Source organism: Solanum dulcamara, chromosome 10 (genome assembly GCF_947179165.1).
Source record: "Solanum dulcamara chromosome 10, daSolDulc1.2, whole genome shotgun sequence".
NCBI classification, from domain to species: domain Eukaryota; kingdom Viridiplantae; phylum Streptophyta; class Magnoliopsida; order Solanales; family Solanaceae; genus Solanum; species Solanum dulcamara.
The window spans coordinates 13,361,620-13,375,916 of NC_077246.1; the positions used below are offsets into that span (position 1 = coordinate 13,361,620).

The window sequence follows — 14,297 nt, forward strand, 5'->3', positions numbered from 1 at the left end:
ATTTTAAAGGAAAAAATGAAAATCATAAATTCAGTTTATGAAAAAAAATATTGAGTAACTTATGTACATCATGTTAATTATACTCTAAATTATAATATTAAAAAAATTACACGATATTTTAACATTCATCATTATAACTTATTCGTATGCACCCAAAAAAAATATTTTGCATAGTCTATTAATTCTTTTTATATTAAGGAACTACTCAAGAAATAATGCGAAATATCATTTAGTGGTATAGGATAAAAGACATGCAAATCAATAAAAAAATATTATTTCAAGCAAAATCAAGGGAAAAAATCAATTAAAATCTAAATGCCTGCAAATCTATTTTATAATCCTTCTAAGAGAGTAGATATGTAATTGATAATATAGTGTTTCTTGAGAAAGTCATCTTTACAACAATAACAACTCAGTGAAATTCCATAACGTGGGTCTGTGGAGGGTAAAGTGTACGCAGACCTTACTCCTACCAAGATAGGACAGTTGTTTTCGAGAGACTCTCGGCTCAAAAAAAGCATAAAAAGATTTCAGATAAGGCTAAAAAGTTCAAAAGGTTATGGGAAAGCAAATAATGAAGAGATCCAAAGAGTAGCCTCGAATGCAGACTAGAGATCTGACTTAGAAAGGAATCGAATGAACCTTAGCACTAGGGCACCCGTCCACTTGTTTTCCTATTCAAGTTCTGGTTCAAATTTCTGAAAGTTCAGATTCTTATTGCCACTACTTATCACGGGAATTTTCCCTTTCATCCGAATTTCCCTTCTGAGATTGGTTTTCCCTCCGCTTTAAACGTCTTTTCCCCGCCTGGTCTAATTTTCCTGTATCTCCTCCTCTTTTTCTTCCACAAAGAAGAAAAAGAGGAGGAGATACAGGAAAATTAGAAGAATAACCAAAGCGAACCAACACGGAAAAAAATCATTGGCTTATCAAATTATCTATCGAGCCGTGAAAAAGATTCAACAAAAGACAGAAACAAATCCACTATCCGTTTTACGTCAAGCAATACGTGGAGTAACTCCCGATATAACAGTAAAAGCGGGAGTGAGAAGATATTCCAATGGGCACCCTTTCGAGAAAAAGGAAAGTCAACTGGCACCTTCTTAAAGCGCCTGCCCGGCTTTCAGGTCACTTGCGAAGGGAACAAAGTCACTATTTCCATATTTTTTCTTTTTTTCTGATTGATTGCCTTTTTTTGACGACAAGTTTTCGTTTTCAATCTTAATGAGGGTGAGGGGAAGGAGCGGTAAAGAAGTAAGGAGGTCGACTAGTTCTTAGCTTGATTGAACTCAGCCAGTCCGTAATTTTTTGAATAATAGCAGCCGGTTGAGATATTGGGTTTTCTAATTTACTGCTATTGCCTTCCTTCCAGAGTTCGCAATAGATGGATAGCATCTTCAAGGGATTGATGGCTTCTTCAGGAAAGGCTGAGCTTGGATGGAACTGAACAAGATTGGGCGAACGAATACAAAGATCAATCTTTATGCTTAAAAAATATATTAAGGTAAAAAAATATGGTAAAAAAAAACTCTTCGTTCAAATAAGCTGATAAATCTCCTTTATATATTTTGATTCTCCATTATATTTTGTTTATTTTTTAAATATTAATTTCAATTTTTTGAGGTATTTATATAAATCAGACTTGAAAAAACTTCAGATTTTTTTGTTACATCTATGACAAAAAATAAATATAATGTTAATTGTATATATTAGAAAATAAATAAATAAATCAGCATGAACAACATACCTTGACAATTATTTAGAAAAAATTGATGTACGTAACCTATAAAGAATACTCAAGAAGGAATGTAAAAAATACCACTTGTTGGTATAAGATAAATGATGTGCACAATCAGTAAAAAAGATTTTCTTGTACATAAATGTAGATTTCAAGTAAAAATGAAGAAAATAATAAAATATCTAAATGTCTATATGAATGCGATGTAATACTACTCCTGAAAGTTGCTTTCCGATAAATATTTATCACTAAAAAATGTATTTTCCTGCGCTCAAATGCATTTATTTTTACAAAACAAATAAATAAACTAAATTAGAATTAAAAAATATTACTTACTCTAATTGAAGCTTGTATATAATAGAAAAAAGTTAGCATTTAATGCAATCATTACTTACCTGTATATAAAAAATGAAAATATTGAATCAGAAAAAATTTATAGAAAATGAAGAATATAAAGAATGCAGTAAATAAATAGATTAATAAATCTAATGATCAATAACACAAAAAAAATATAAGTTTAACATTATAAATCACTTTAGGAGTATATATAAGAGAGATTAAGAAAATAGAACTCTATTACAATTCAAATTTCATTTAAATTTGAATTCAAATAGCATATCTATTTTTCTAAATGAAGATCTTTTTTGTTATTTTTTTCTTATCCTTTATTGTTTTTAAATACAATGATATTTATTTCTAGGCTATATATCTAAATTGAGAAAAATATTTGAAATATATTCTCCTCCCCCTCCTCACCCCCCCCCCCAATCTACATTCTCTTTTTTCCCACGGTCCCCCCCCCCCCCAGTTTCCTTCTTTTCTTTCTTTATTTCTTTTGTTTGTTTGTTAGTTTTTTGTTTGTTTGTTTGTTTTAATTATTATTTTTACTACTATTGCAACTATCATTGTTATAGTATTATTATTGCTGATACTACTATTATTAATGTTGTTGTTATTATTATTAATAATATAACTCTTTCTATTATTACTATTGCTATTTCTAATTATTATAATTATTATTATTATCGTTATTATTAGTATTTTTATATTTTATTTTTAAATTTGATATTTAAATCAAATATATTTAAATTTATTTTACAATATTTGAAAATAATATATTCATGAAATAATAAGAGTTCATTTAGAATTCTTCTGTCTATGAATTTTTATTTTTAAGCTAATCAAAAAAAATCTTTCATTTAACTTTGAATTTAAATATCATATCAATTTTTTTGAATCAAGATATTTTTGTTATTCTTCCTTATCCTTGATTTTTTAAAATACAATGATATTTTTCCTTTAAGTTATATATTTAAATTGAAAGAAATATTTCAAAATCTATAAGATATTTCCCGCCCCCGCCCCCCTCTATTTCTCTTTTTCCTCATTTATCTTCTTTTCATTCTTTTTTTTGTTAGTTTGTTATTTTTTAAAATTTTAAATTATTATTATTATTATTATTATTATTATTATTATTATTATTATTATTATTATTATTGTTGTTGTTGTTGTTGTTATTATTATTATTGCTACTATTACTATTATTAATATTATTATTATTATTGATATTACTCTTATTCTTACTATTATTACTATTGCTATTACTAATTATTATTGTTATTGCTATAATTATTACTATTATTATTATAATTATCATTATTATTATTATTATTAGTAGTAGTACTAGTAGTATTTTTATATTTTATCTTTTAATTTAATATATAAATTAAATGTATTTAAATTTATTTTACAATATCTAAAAATGATAAGTCTATGAAACAGTAATAGTTCATTTAGAATTTCTTTGCCTACGGATTCCTATTTAAAGCTAATAATAATAATAATAATAATAATAATATATATATATATATATATATATTAAAAATCTAATGTATATTTGTTTATCTCGCCCTTCTTTCTTTTCTTTGATTTTAGATGGTAAAAAAGAAGTTTGTGAGGTGCCGCTGCAGATTGGATTATCGTAGAATAAGAGGAGCCATCTTAGAAAAAGAAAACTTTTTTAGAGCCCGGTACCAGCCAAACCCCCTCTCCAACCAGTCAAGTGGCTGAATGCGTAAGCCCCGGGACTTGACACTTAAACATCGGGAAGCTTGCCCCAGAGGTTTTTCTGGGGAAGAGAAAGTTTCCAGGTTGGATTTTTGTAGATCAAATAGTACTAGTTGGGTAGGTAAAGGCGGTTCACCCCCCTATGTGGTTGATCTTCTTAATAGTCTGCTGAAGTATCTAGCCAGCCCGTGAGGAAAGGTGGCACCCTCCGGGATAGAAAAAGAAAAAAATCCTAAGTTTTTCTTCATCCTTTAGGAATCAAGTCATTCAATGAATGAGAAGTGTAAAACCTGTAGATAAATGTTCGATTGAGAGTTCTCACCTCTTTGAGCTTAGGTTAGCAAGAAGTCATCCCCGAGGAAAGAATGAGTCTTCGACGACAACCGTTTCAAATTTGAAATTCAAAAATTTTATTACAATATTTATTAACTTTATCTTAAATTTACCCAGTGACTTTTCAATAGCTTGCCACTTGGCTTAACCACATTGCAAACTACTCTGCTTTATTATATATATAGATGTTATTATTATTAATATTACTCTTACTCTTAGTATTATTCCTATTGATATTACTAATTATTATTGTTATTACTATAATAATAATAATAATAATAATAATAATAATATTTTATATTTTTATATTTTTATATTTTTATCTTTTTATTTAATATATAAATTAAATGTATTTAAATTTATTTTATAATATCTAAAAATGATAAGTTGATGAAACAATAATAGTTCATTTAGAATTCTTCTACCTACGGATTTCTATTTTTAAGCTAATAAAAAATATATTTTTTTTTTAAAAATCTAATGTATTTTCAAATTCAAAATTTTATTACAATATTTATTAACTTTGTCTTAAAATTACCAAGTGGCTTTTCAATAGCTTTTCATTTGGCTTAATAAACTACTCTCCTTTATTATATATATAGATATTATTATCATTAATAATATTACTCTTACTCTTACTACTATTACTATTGTTATTACTAATTATTATTGTTGTTGCTATAATTATTATTATTATTATTATTATTATCATCATCATTATTATTATTATTATTATTTTTATATTTTTATATTTTATCTTTTAATTTAATATATAAATTAAATATATTTAAATTTATTTTACAATATATAAAAATGATAAGTTTATGAAACAGTAATAGTTCATTTGGAATTCTTGTGCCTACGGATTCCTATTTTTAAGCTAATAAAATATATATTTCTTTTTAAAAATTTAATGTATTTTCAAATTCGAAATTCAAAATTTTTATTACAATATTTATTAACTTTGTTTTAAAATTGCCAAGTGACTTTTCAATAGATAGATAGATAGATAGATATAATGAACTGGAAAGGATGCGTTCAGTCCCAACAAGAGGCTTTCAATATTCTCATCGCAATATTAAATGAATTATTCATTTCATCTCAAATAAATTTTCTCATACTATATTACAGTAAAAGAAGAGTCTACATTGTTCTATTCACTTACTTCCTTCATCCATTTTTAGTTGTGATGTTATCAATTATATCTACTTGATAACATAATTGATAATTTCATGGCAAATTTAAAGATATGTTTTATGTGATTTCCCCCCAACAAATGGGATATGGATATTTAAAACCCGACCCGCAATTCTACCTAGTACTAGTTATTTCCCCTTTTTCCTTGTTTCTCCCCCAACAACAAATATCTTCGGCCATCCTCAAGAATGGCCATCACCAATCTTTTATCCACCACTATTACCCTCAAACACTCGCCATTTCTTCTACTGAAACCCGCAAGAAAACTCAGAAACCCCAAAAGGCCAACAATTCGAGCTCAGTCTAAGAACGAAGACTCTGCAGATGGACCAGATCGTTTAATCTCCGCCATAACTTACTTCTACCCTTTCTTTGATGGGATTCAATATGGAAAATATGTAATCACACAGTTTGCACCAATACAAACACTTATTCAACCTTTAGTACCAGCTATAAGGGTTTTCAAAAGCTTTCCACTTAATGGGTTATTGGTTTTCTTTACTCTTTACTTTATTGTTGTTAGAAATCCTAATTTTAGTAGATATGTCAGGTTCAACACTATGCAAGCTATTGTTCTTGATGTGCTTCTCATTTTTCCTGATTTGTTGGAGCGGAGTTTCAATCCAAGAGATGGGTTTGGATTGGATTTGATGATGAGCTTTGATAGCACTGTGTTTTTGTTTCTTTTGGTGTCATTAGTTTATGGTTCTTCTTCTTGCTTGTTGGGTCAGCTACCTAGATTGCCCATTGTTGCTGAAGCTGCTGATAGGCAAGTGCTATGAACAAACTCCCTTGAATTTACTTATTTCAGAGGTTCTATCCTCTTTGTACACTTAATTGAGTTTTGTTTTACCTGACAATTAATAGCTATTTCGTTCCGAAGTAAATGTTTATGTTCTTTTCCTTTTGTCTATATCACTTTGCTGTTTCTATAAATTCTTGTGATGGGATTAGAAATTATGTTTCTTTTATCAACTTATATTAGTTTTATTTCTATCTATCTGCTATAACAAACTCAAGATAGAGGTATTTCTTTTTTTTATAAACAGTAATGTCCTGGCTAACTTGCATACACCTCAACTATTTCATGGAATGTCTTAACTAGAATTGTTCCAAGTAACTTTGTCCACTCTGACTTAGGCAATAAGAAGAAATACCTAATTTTATTGCCTCTCCACGGATTCTAACTTTGGTCTTCTATAGTTTTTGTTCCAGCTTCATGGACCTCGATTTCATTCCATTGAGTGCCACAGAGGTGGTGATATTATCAGCAAGTAATATCATTTTTTAATGTGTAGATAGTTCTATCCCTATTTGTAGGTAACATGTTAGTTACATCATCATTCTTATTTTGATTTTTGGATGAGGTAACATGTTACTTCATCATATAGTTATGTTGATGCTTAAGTAAGAAATGCATCATTCTAGTAGCCATTAGAGAGATACAAATTGTATCGTGATTTATAATTAAGGGTCTTGCTTTGTATTATCTTGAAAAGGACAAGCATGCGGAGGTATGCAAAAGTTTGACATCAAGTTTTGATGTTATTTTTTGAGACAATTCCATGAATGCCATTCATCCCATCCTCAAGCTCGAGCTAATTACAGAGACCTAGGTAATTTACCTAAAGGTATTGGCATCTAGTATACACCTTCTTTATGTAAAATGCTAATTTGCCTCTCTTTCCAGTGCCTTTCTAATTTTTCGTATAGTAATTTTATAATTTTACCCTTGAATAAAGAAACAATAAGCTGAAACTAGGATGGAAGAAATAATTCTCTTAATAGCTGCAGGTTTTATGAGTCTAATCTTTTGCCTATTTAGGAAACCTTAGGTGATCATATCCACCTTTGGCTGTTGCCTAGATGCTAAATGTTTTGGGATGTTAAAACTTTTAAGATGTTGATACTCAAGCCCTAAGGGAAAAGATTTGCTCCTAACTTGTAGAAGATCCTTTTGTCCCTTCAATGGACTTGGTATCATGGTATCACCATCTTCAAGTTCATAACACTGTTACTGTTTGATCACTAACAGAAGGGTCCGTGACAGGTCCACGTCGCGGACCCAGTCCCTCAACGTTCAAAAATTCCCAGGTATGTTTTCTTAGGCTTGTGTCGAAATTGGGCCCAAATAAGGTGCGCGCTAGGACCGCGACGCGGACCTGGCATATTTCTATACAAATTTTATTTTTATTTTTTGGAGTGCACTGAATAGAAGACGTCGCGGACTTTAGATGTTTTTCGAACCTGTTTCATTAAAAAGACGGGTTTTGCCCCTTTTTAATTAAATAACCCGACCCCTTCCCCTTTTAAACCCCAAATCCGTCCCCTTCACGCTAACCTCCCCCCTCCCCCCTCCCCCCCACCACTCTCAATTCTCTTTTTCTCTATCAAATCCGTGACGCTCTTTGGGATTCAAGCAAGCTTCTTTGCGTTTCTCTTCTCCAAATCACCAAGGTATGTGTTCTTGAACTATTATTTGATATGGGTTGATGAATTTGGTAGGGATAAGCTCATGGGCTTTGAGTTTTGACATTAATTTATTATTCTTGGCTTGCTATTGGATTCTAATTGTTGTGGGTGGGGAGATTTCGTTATGAAGTATGAACTTAATTTTTGTGGGTTAATTTTATTGGGAGAAGTAAACCAAGCTGGCAAAAATTGGTACAAGTGACATGCGGAGTCTAGGTACTTTTTGGATATGCCATTAGATGATGAGAGCTTGACCAAAGAATTTCCTTAAATAAAGCAGAGATTGATGGAGCTCAACATGAGCTTCCTATTCGCAGACCCGCAGCCGTGCAACCTGCATATGGTACGGGAGTTCTACGCGAACTTCCTAACAAATACCCGTACCCACTATGTTACTGTGCAGGGAGTGGAAGTCCCTCTATCTCCAATGGTCATAAATGAAATCTTAGGGACTCCAGAGATGCCTCCTGCCACTTTAACGAAGTTGAATATTTGACCTCCCCACTAGGACATGCGGCGCACCATATGTGGACTCAGATCCACTGCTAAATGGGTTCGCCTTGGGTATAGAGGCTACCACCTCTCCTATCCATATGCCCATATGAATAGGGAAGCTCGGGTTTGGGTGAAGATTATTATGCACAGCCTCATCTCCGGTCTACACTACACTGAGATCACGAGGGATATGGTCTGCCTGGTGTACGACCTTATGAAGGGCGTTGAGATTAATGTGGGTGTAGTTATTAAGTCCACTATTCGGAAGTCCAGAGTGCATTGGGGTAGAGGATACACCTTTGGAGGCTTGATTACTCAATTATGCCGCAGAGCCGGGTTACCCAAGCCTTTGGAGGCTTGATCACTCAATTGTGCCGCAGAGCCGGGTTACTTGAGGAACCCCTTGATTATATGGTCCCTCTGATTTCTAAGTCCTTTGACATTACAAAGACTAAGGGGTCGGACATCACTTTTGGGCCTGTCCTCACCTCCATGGAGCGAGCGAAGAGGGATGAGATGATCATGGCTCGCATGTCCGGCCTAGATATATTTCGATACCGCATAGGCGGCAGACCATCCACTGTTTTTGAGTTGAGTGAGGTCGAGAATGAGTACCTCCTCAATGATCGTCGTGGAAAGGCTCACAAAACTCGAGTCCGATGCAGAGGACAACTTTGGTGTGGTCATTGAGGGGGTACTCATTCTCCATCTCACTCAACTTAAAAATAGTGGATGGTCTGCCACGTGTGCGGTGTCGGAGCATCTCTAGGCCGAACATGCGGGCCATGATCATCTCATCCCTTTTTGCTCACAACATGGAGGTGAGGACGGGCCCAAAAGTGGTGTCCGGTCCCTTAGTCTTTGTGACATCAAAGGACTCAGAAGTCAGAGGGACCATATAATCAAAGTGCTCCTCGGGTACCCCGGCACAACTAAGTGATCAAGCCTCCAAAGGCGTAGCCTCTGCCCCGATGCACTCTAGACTTCTGAATAGTGGACTTAATACCCGCGCCCCCATTAATCTCAATGCCCTTCATAAGGGCGTACACTAGGCAAACCTTGCCCCTCGTGACCTCAGTGTAGTGTAGATCGGGGATGAGGCTGTGCGTAATAATTTTCACCCAAACCCAAGCTTCCCTATTCATATGTGCATATGGATAAGAGAGGTGGTAGCGTCTGTATTCGTGGCGATTAGCAGTCGATTTGGGCCCGCATAAGGTGTGCCGCATGTCCTGGTAGCGAGGTCGAATATTCAACTCCATTAAAGTGGCAGGAGACATCTTTGGAGTCCCTAAGATTTCATTTATGACCATCGGAGATAGAGGAACTTCCACTCCCGCACAGTAACATAGTGGGTAAGGGTATCTGGTAGGAAGTTCGCGTAGAACTCCCGTACCATGTGCAGGTTGCATGGCTGCTGGACTGCGAATAGGAAGCTCATGTGAGCTCCATCAGTCTTTACTTTATTTGAGAAAATTCTTTGGGCAAGCTCTCATCATCTAATGGCATATTCGGGACTCCGCATGTCACTTATACCAGTTTTTTGCCAGCTTGGTGTACTGCTTTCAATCCAAACCGACGAGTCTGACCTCGTGGCATAGCGGGAGCAGGTGGTACGGTAGGCACACCTCTCTCCTTTTTATGGCTACCTGTGGCTGGTTCCTTCTCGTGTCTACGGTTGGATGACATGATAACCTGCGTTCAACACACCACATAAGCATCCTCAAATTTGGCCTTAAAATACAAGGCAGACAACACCAAACAACTACCCCAAACCTATCCATTGTCATCGAATGCATAATATAACGTACTTAGACTTCCCCTATTTTACTAATTTGGTCATACATGCAATCTCAACTGTCAAGAACGAGCACAATGAGAGAATATATACATTCCGCATTCACAACTTCAAGGTCTAAGCACATTTCAAGCATCAATAATCCCCAACTAATCTAGCCCGCTACTTAAGACTTCACATAGCTATTCAAATAAGCACAATTTCCTGAATTTAAACACATTTATGTAACTAAAGATTTCGCAATATACTCATAATTCACAAAGAATTTCCCAATCCCACATGCTTGCTATTCAAGAATTCATAACACATGTTCATAGACTCACAAATTCATCTATTCCTCATAGTTTCCAACCTAGGGTTTTAGTTCAAGAACTAAACCCAATAAAATTAAGTTCATAATGAAATCTCCCCACTAGAATCCAATAGAACAACAAATTAATGTCAAAGCCCATGAGCTTATCCCTACCAAATTCATCAACCCACATCAAAGACTAGTTCAAGAATGCATACCTTGATGATTTGGAGAAGAGAAATGCAAAGAAGCTTGCTTGAATCCCAAAGAGTGTCGCAGATTTGATAGAGAATTGAGAGTGGGGGGTGGGGTGGGGGGTGTTAGCGTGAAAGGGACGGATTTGGGGTTTAAAAGGGGAAGGGGTCGGGTTATTTAATTAAAAAAATTGGTAAAACCTGTCAATCACCTAAAGTCCGCGATGTGGAGACGTCGCAGACTCTTCTGTTCAGTGCGCTCCAAAAAATAAAAATAAAATTTGTATAGAAATCTGCCAGGTCCGCGTCATGCACCTTACTTGGGCCACAAGTTTTTTTTTTAGAAAACATACCTGCATATTTTTGAATGTTGAGGGATTGGGTCCGTGACGCGGACCCTTCTGTTAGTGATCACTGTTTATTCTGATTCAACAGTTGTTTGTTTGTCTGGTGAATGCCCTCCGCTATCATGAAATTATGACATAAATATTGATCAAGTCTTCTGAAAGCTATTCTTAGCTATTACATTGACATTAAGTATTTGGTTTTTATGACAATAATAATGAGGTTGTTGCCCTTGGACTTGAGGACCAAGAGAAAGTCAAGCAACAAAGCAAAGTAATGCTAGTAACTAGGACAAATGGAACACCTCAATTTGTTTTTTTATGGAAGGGCTCATTTGCAATATCATATATTTTTAATGCAAGGATGCACAGGGCTTACACTTTGTTGCTTTAGGTTCTTCACGTTCAGCTTCCTTTTTGGTGAAATACATGCTACTGTCAAACTGCTCTGGAAGCGTAGGATAAAATTCACCTTTCAACATAAACATTAGTAATATGGATTTGTATACAGATTATGATGAACTGGTGAAATCAAGATATCTGACTGTCTAATTTAGAGCCCGTTTAGATTGACTTAAAAAAAATAACTTTTATGTATGAAGTGTTTTTAGAACTTTGAAATGCTGAAAGTTATTTTTATAAATAAGCAGTTGAGTGTTAGGATAAAAGTGCTTAAATGAGGAAAATGATGTGAATTTTAGGGTTAAAAGAATAAAATGGGTAGTTTGGGAATTTAGTTAAAATATAAGGGATATAAAAGTAATTTTCATGGTCAAAGAAAATGATTTTAAAAACTTAGAAAAAAAAAGGTAAGAATCCTAACTTTTCATTTTTGACCGACTTTAAGAACTTTATGGCTTAAAGTTAGTATTAAGCAAACACATACAAAAGCTAAAAAGGGGCTTCCAAACGGGCTCTTAAAAGGCTAGTGGTAAAAATAGACTTCCAATAGAGCATTACTTGCTATGCATACTGAACTTGTGTAATTGTGTTAAGGGCGTATCTGATACCATTCAAACCCCAGTTGTTGCTTATTATCCTTTCGAAGTTCTCTGAGTATTATTTTGTGCAAGTAGGCTATCATATGGATTTTGCATAAATATGCTTACTTCATGTATAGAAATCAACATGGAATGTTTTGCTTTCCCCAGCATAATTTTGGTTGAACTTATTACTTCTGCTGTTAGCATTTCTTTGGTGATTATTCTTTGTTTATGCCAACTATTCATCTCCAATTTCCTCCTTTTGTTCCATCTAAAGTGACAGAATCTTATGTCAATATCTATTTGTGTTCCCTTTTACTTTCTACTATTTATGTTTGATGTGATCAATGGAGTATTTCTCAAGTAGCAGCAATTGCTGGTTATGTTCCCCAATGCATGAGCTTCTTAAGTAATGAAATCATCCACATTTCTAATCTTATGCAAAGTTTGGTGCTGTAAACCGATATAAACTGCAACATTTATGTTTAGCACAGAACCAGAATTATGTTGGTTAGCCTTGTTCCTTTTCCTATTTCTTCTTGCATCATTAGATAAAAACAAGGATTGTTGTGGGTCAGGCCTAACAACAATTGAATATCATAAGCCCAACTAGTATGCTCATACCGCATACTAGTTGTATCGTAATCTGCTAAAAAAAAGATTCACAAATGTTTTACTTCAAAATATGCTTATAAATCCATGCTAAACTTTTTAATAAGAAATTTTGGGTGTAGAAAGAATAGATAACCATCACATGCAAAACCTAGCACAAGCCAGGGAGCAGTGGGTTCCTGTCGGTGGCATCATATTACTCGGGACATATATGCCAGCTAGATTCTTTATTTTCATCCTCTTATTTGGGCCTAACATGCTCATCTCATTATTCCCATTTTGTAGGTATTAATTGAAAATCGAATTATAAAATGGATACGAATATTTATATAATTATACAAGTCATGTATCTAAAAGTACATGTAAAAATGCATCAACTTTAATTATATGTAATTGCAGGTCAGTAATGTATGTAACCTACTAACTTTAGATAAAATTTATAACTTCAGCCACCACAGTTTTTTTTTTCAACTTCGATTCCATATGGTTAAAGTTATGTGTGAGCTGAACGAATTTGCAAAAAAATTAAACTTTCAACTAAGGTATAAATAATGATACCAAAATCAAATATTTGTGCACTTCGTCCTAGCTTGAAGGAAGGGTAAATGAAGCCACCGATTTAGACCTAAAAACTATAGGTTAAAAGGGAAAAGACAAAAATTTTTTGTTTCGAAAGATCAGTTACACGCTAAAATTATTACGTCGATTTATTACACACTTATATTACTAAAAATGAATTTATTTACCCCCTAAAACTGACGTGACACAAAAAAATTTAAAAGAAAAGCGCGTTTAGTAAAAAAAATTAATTAAAATCTTCGTTCCACTACCACCCTACCCTACCCCACCCCCACGCCTCTTCTTCTTCTTTACATCCCACCCGCTTCTTCTTCTTCTTCTTCTTCTTCATTTTATTTTTTATTTTTCATCACCTTCCATACTCGATTTTCACCCATTTCACCCACCTCCACCAGAATCCTCCCCCCTTTCCCATCATATCCTATTTTAATTCTTATATGATTTTACCATCTCTATTATATTCGATTTTTTTTCTTCGACTTTGTTGGGGTTGATAAAATTAATGATTGGATTTAAAAAATAAAATATAGTGGTGGATTTGTTGGTGATGTATGACAAAGAAGAGGAAATTGAAGGTGGTGAAGAAAAATAAATCCGATATTAATAATGGTGGTGGGTTTGTACCTTTTGATGGAGATGATTTGATTTTAGTGATGAGTTTGGTTATGAGTGTTGAATTTTTTAGTCGTTATTTATAATTTTTATGATATTGATTTTTTATGGTGAAATATATGAATTTGGTAGTGATATAGTGACAATATTAGTGGTTCCATGGTGGTGTTCATTGAAGAAGAAACAATTGATGACATGAAGAATTTTTTTCTCGAAATCTGACATGGCATTTGATGTGGCAGTTAGATGACAGTGACGTGGCGCGAGTGTAATATATCTCCCACTGTGAGAGTTGTGTTATGCGTCTGAGAGGGTAAATAAATTCACCTTGTGAGTATTATAGGTCACTATAATAATAGTTTAAGTGTATAACTAACTTTTTGGGATAAGCTCAAGGGTGAGTTTATGCTTTTTCCCATATATATAGTTAATACGATGTTTGATTGACAATTTAGAAACTCACATAACTAATATATGTCTAAGTTATGAGAGAATTTATAACTAATACATATATAATAATTAATATGTATAAAATAATACATATATTTACTCATAATTAATATCTAGTGGTGGTAGTTTGA

The 14,297-nt window shown here is 33.5% G+C and overlaps 1 protein-coding gene across 1 annotated transcript; it reads left to right on the forward strand.

The window, feature by feature from the left end:
• Positions 1 to 5,451: 5,451 nt before the first annotated feature.
• On the forward strand, positions 5,452 to 6,248 carry LOC129870452 (protein TIC 20-v, chloroplastic). Its single transcript, XM_055945253.1, has one exon. It carries the CDS (start codon positions 5,524 to 5,526, stop codon positions 6,115 to 6,117), a length of 594 nt encoding a protein of 197 aa, XP_055801228.1. The 5' UTR covers positions 5,452 to 5,523; the 3' UTR covers positions 6,118 to 6,248.
• The last annotated feature ends 8,049 nt before the right edge of the window (positions 6,249 to 14,297 follow it).

Excerpts from the sequence above, each read along its gene's own strand:
- LOC129870452 (XM_055945253.1), top strand. The coding sequence starts at position 5,524 with ATGGCCATCACCAATCTTTTATCCACCACTATTACCCTCAAACACTCG.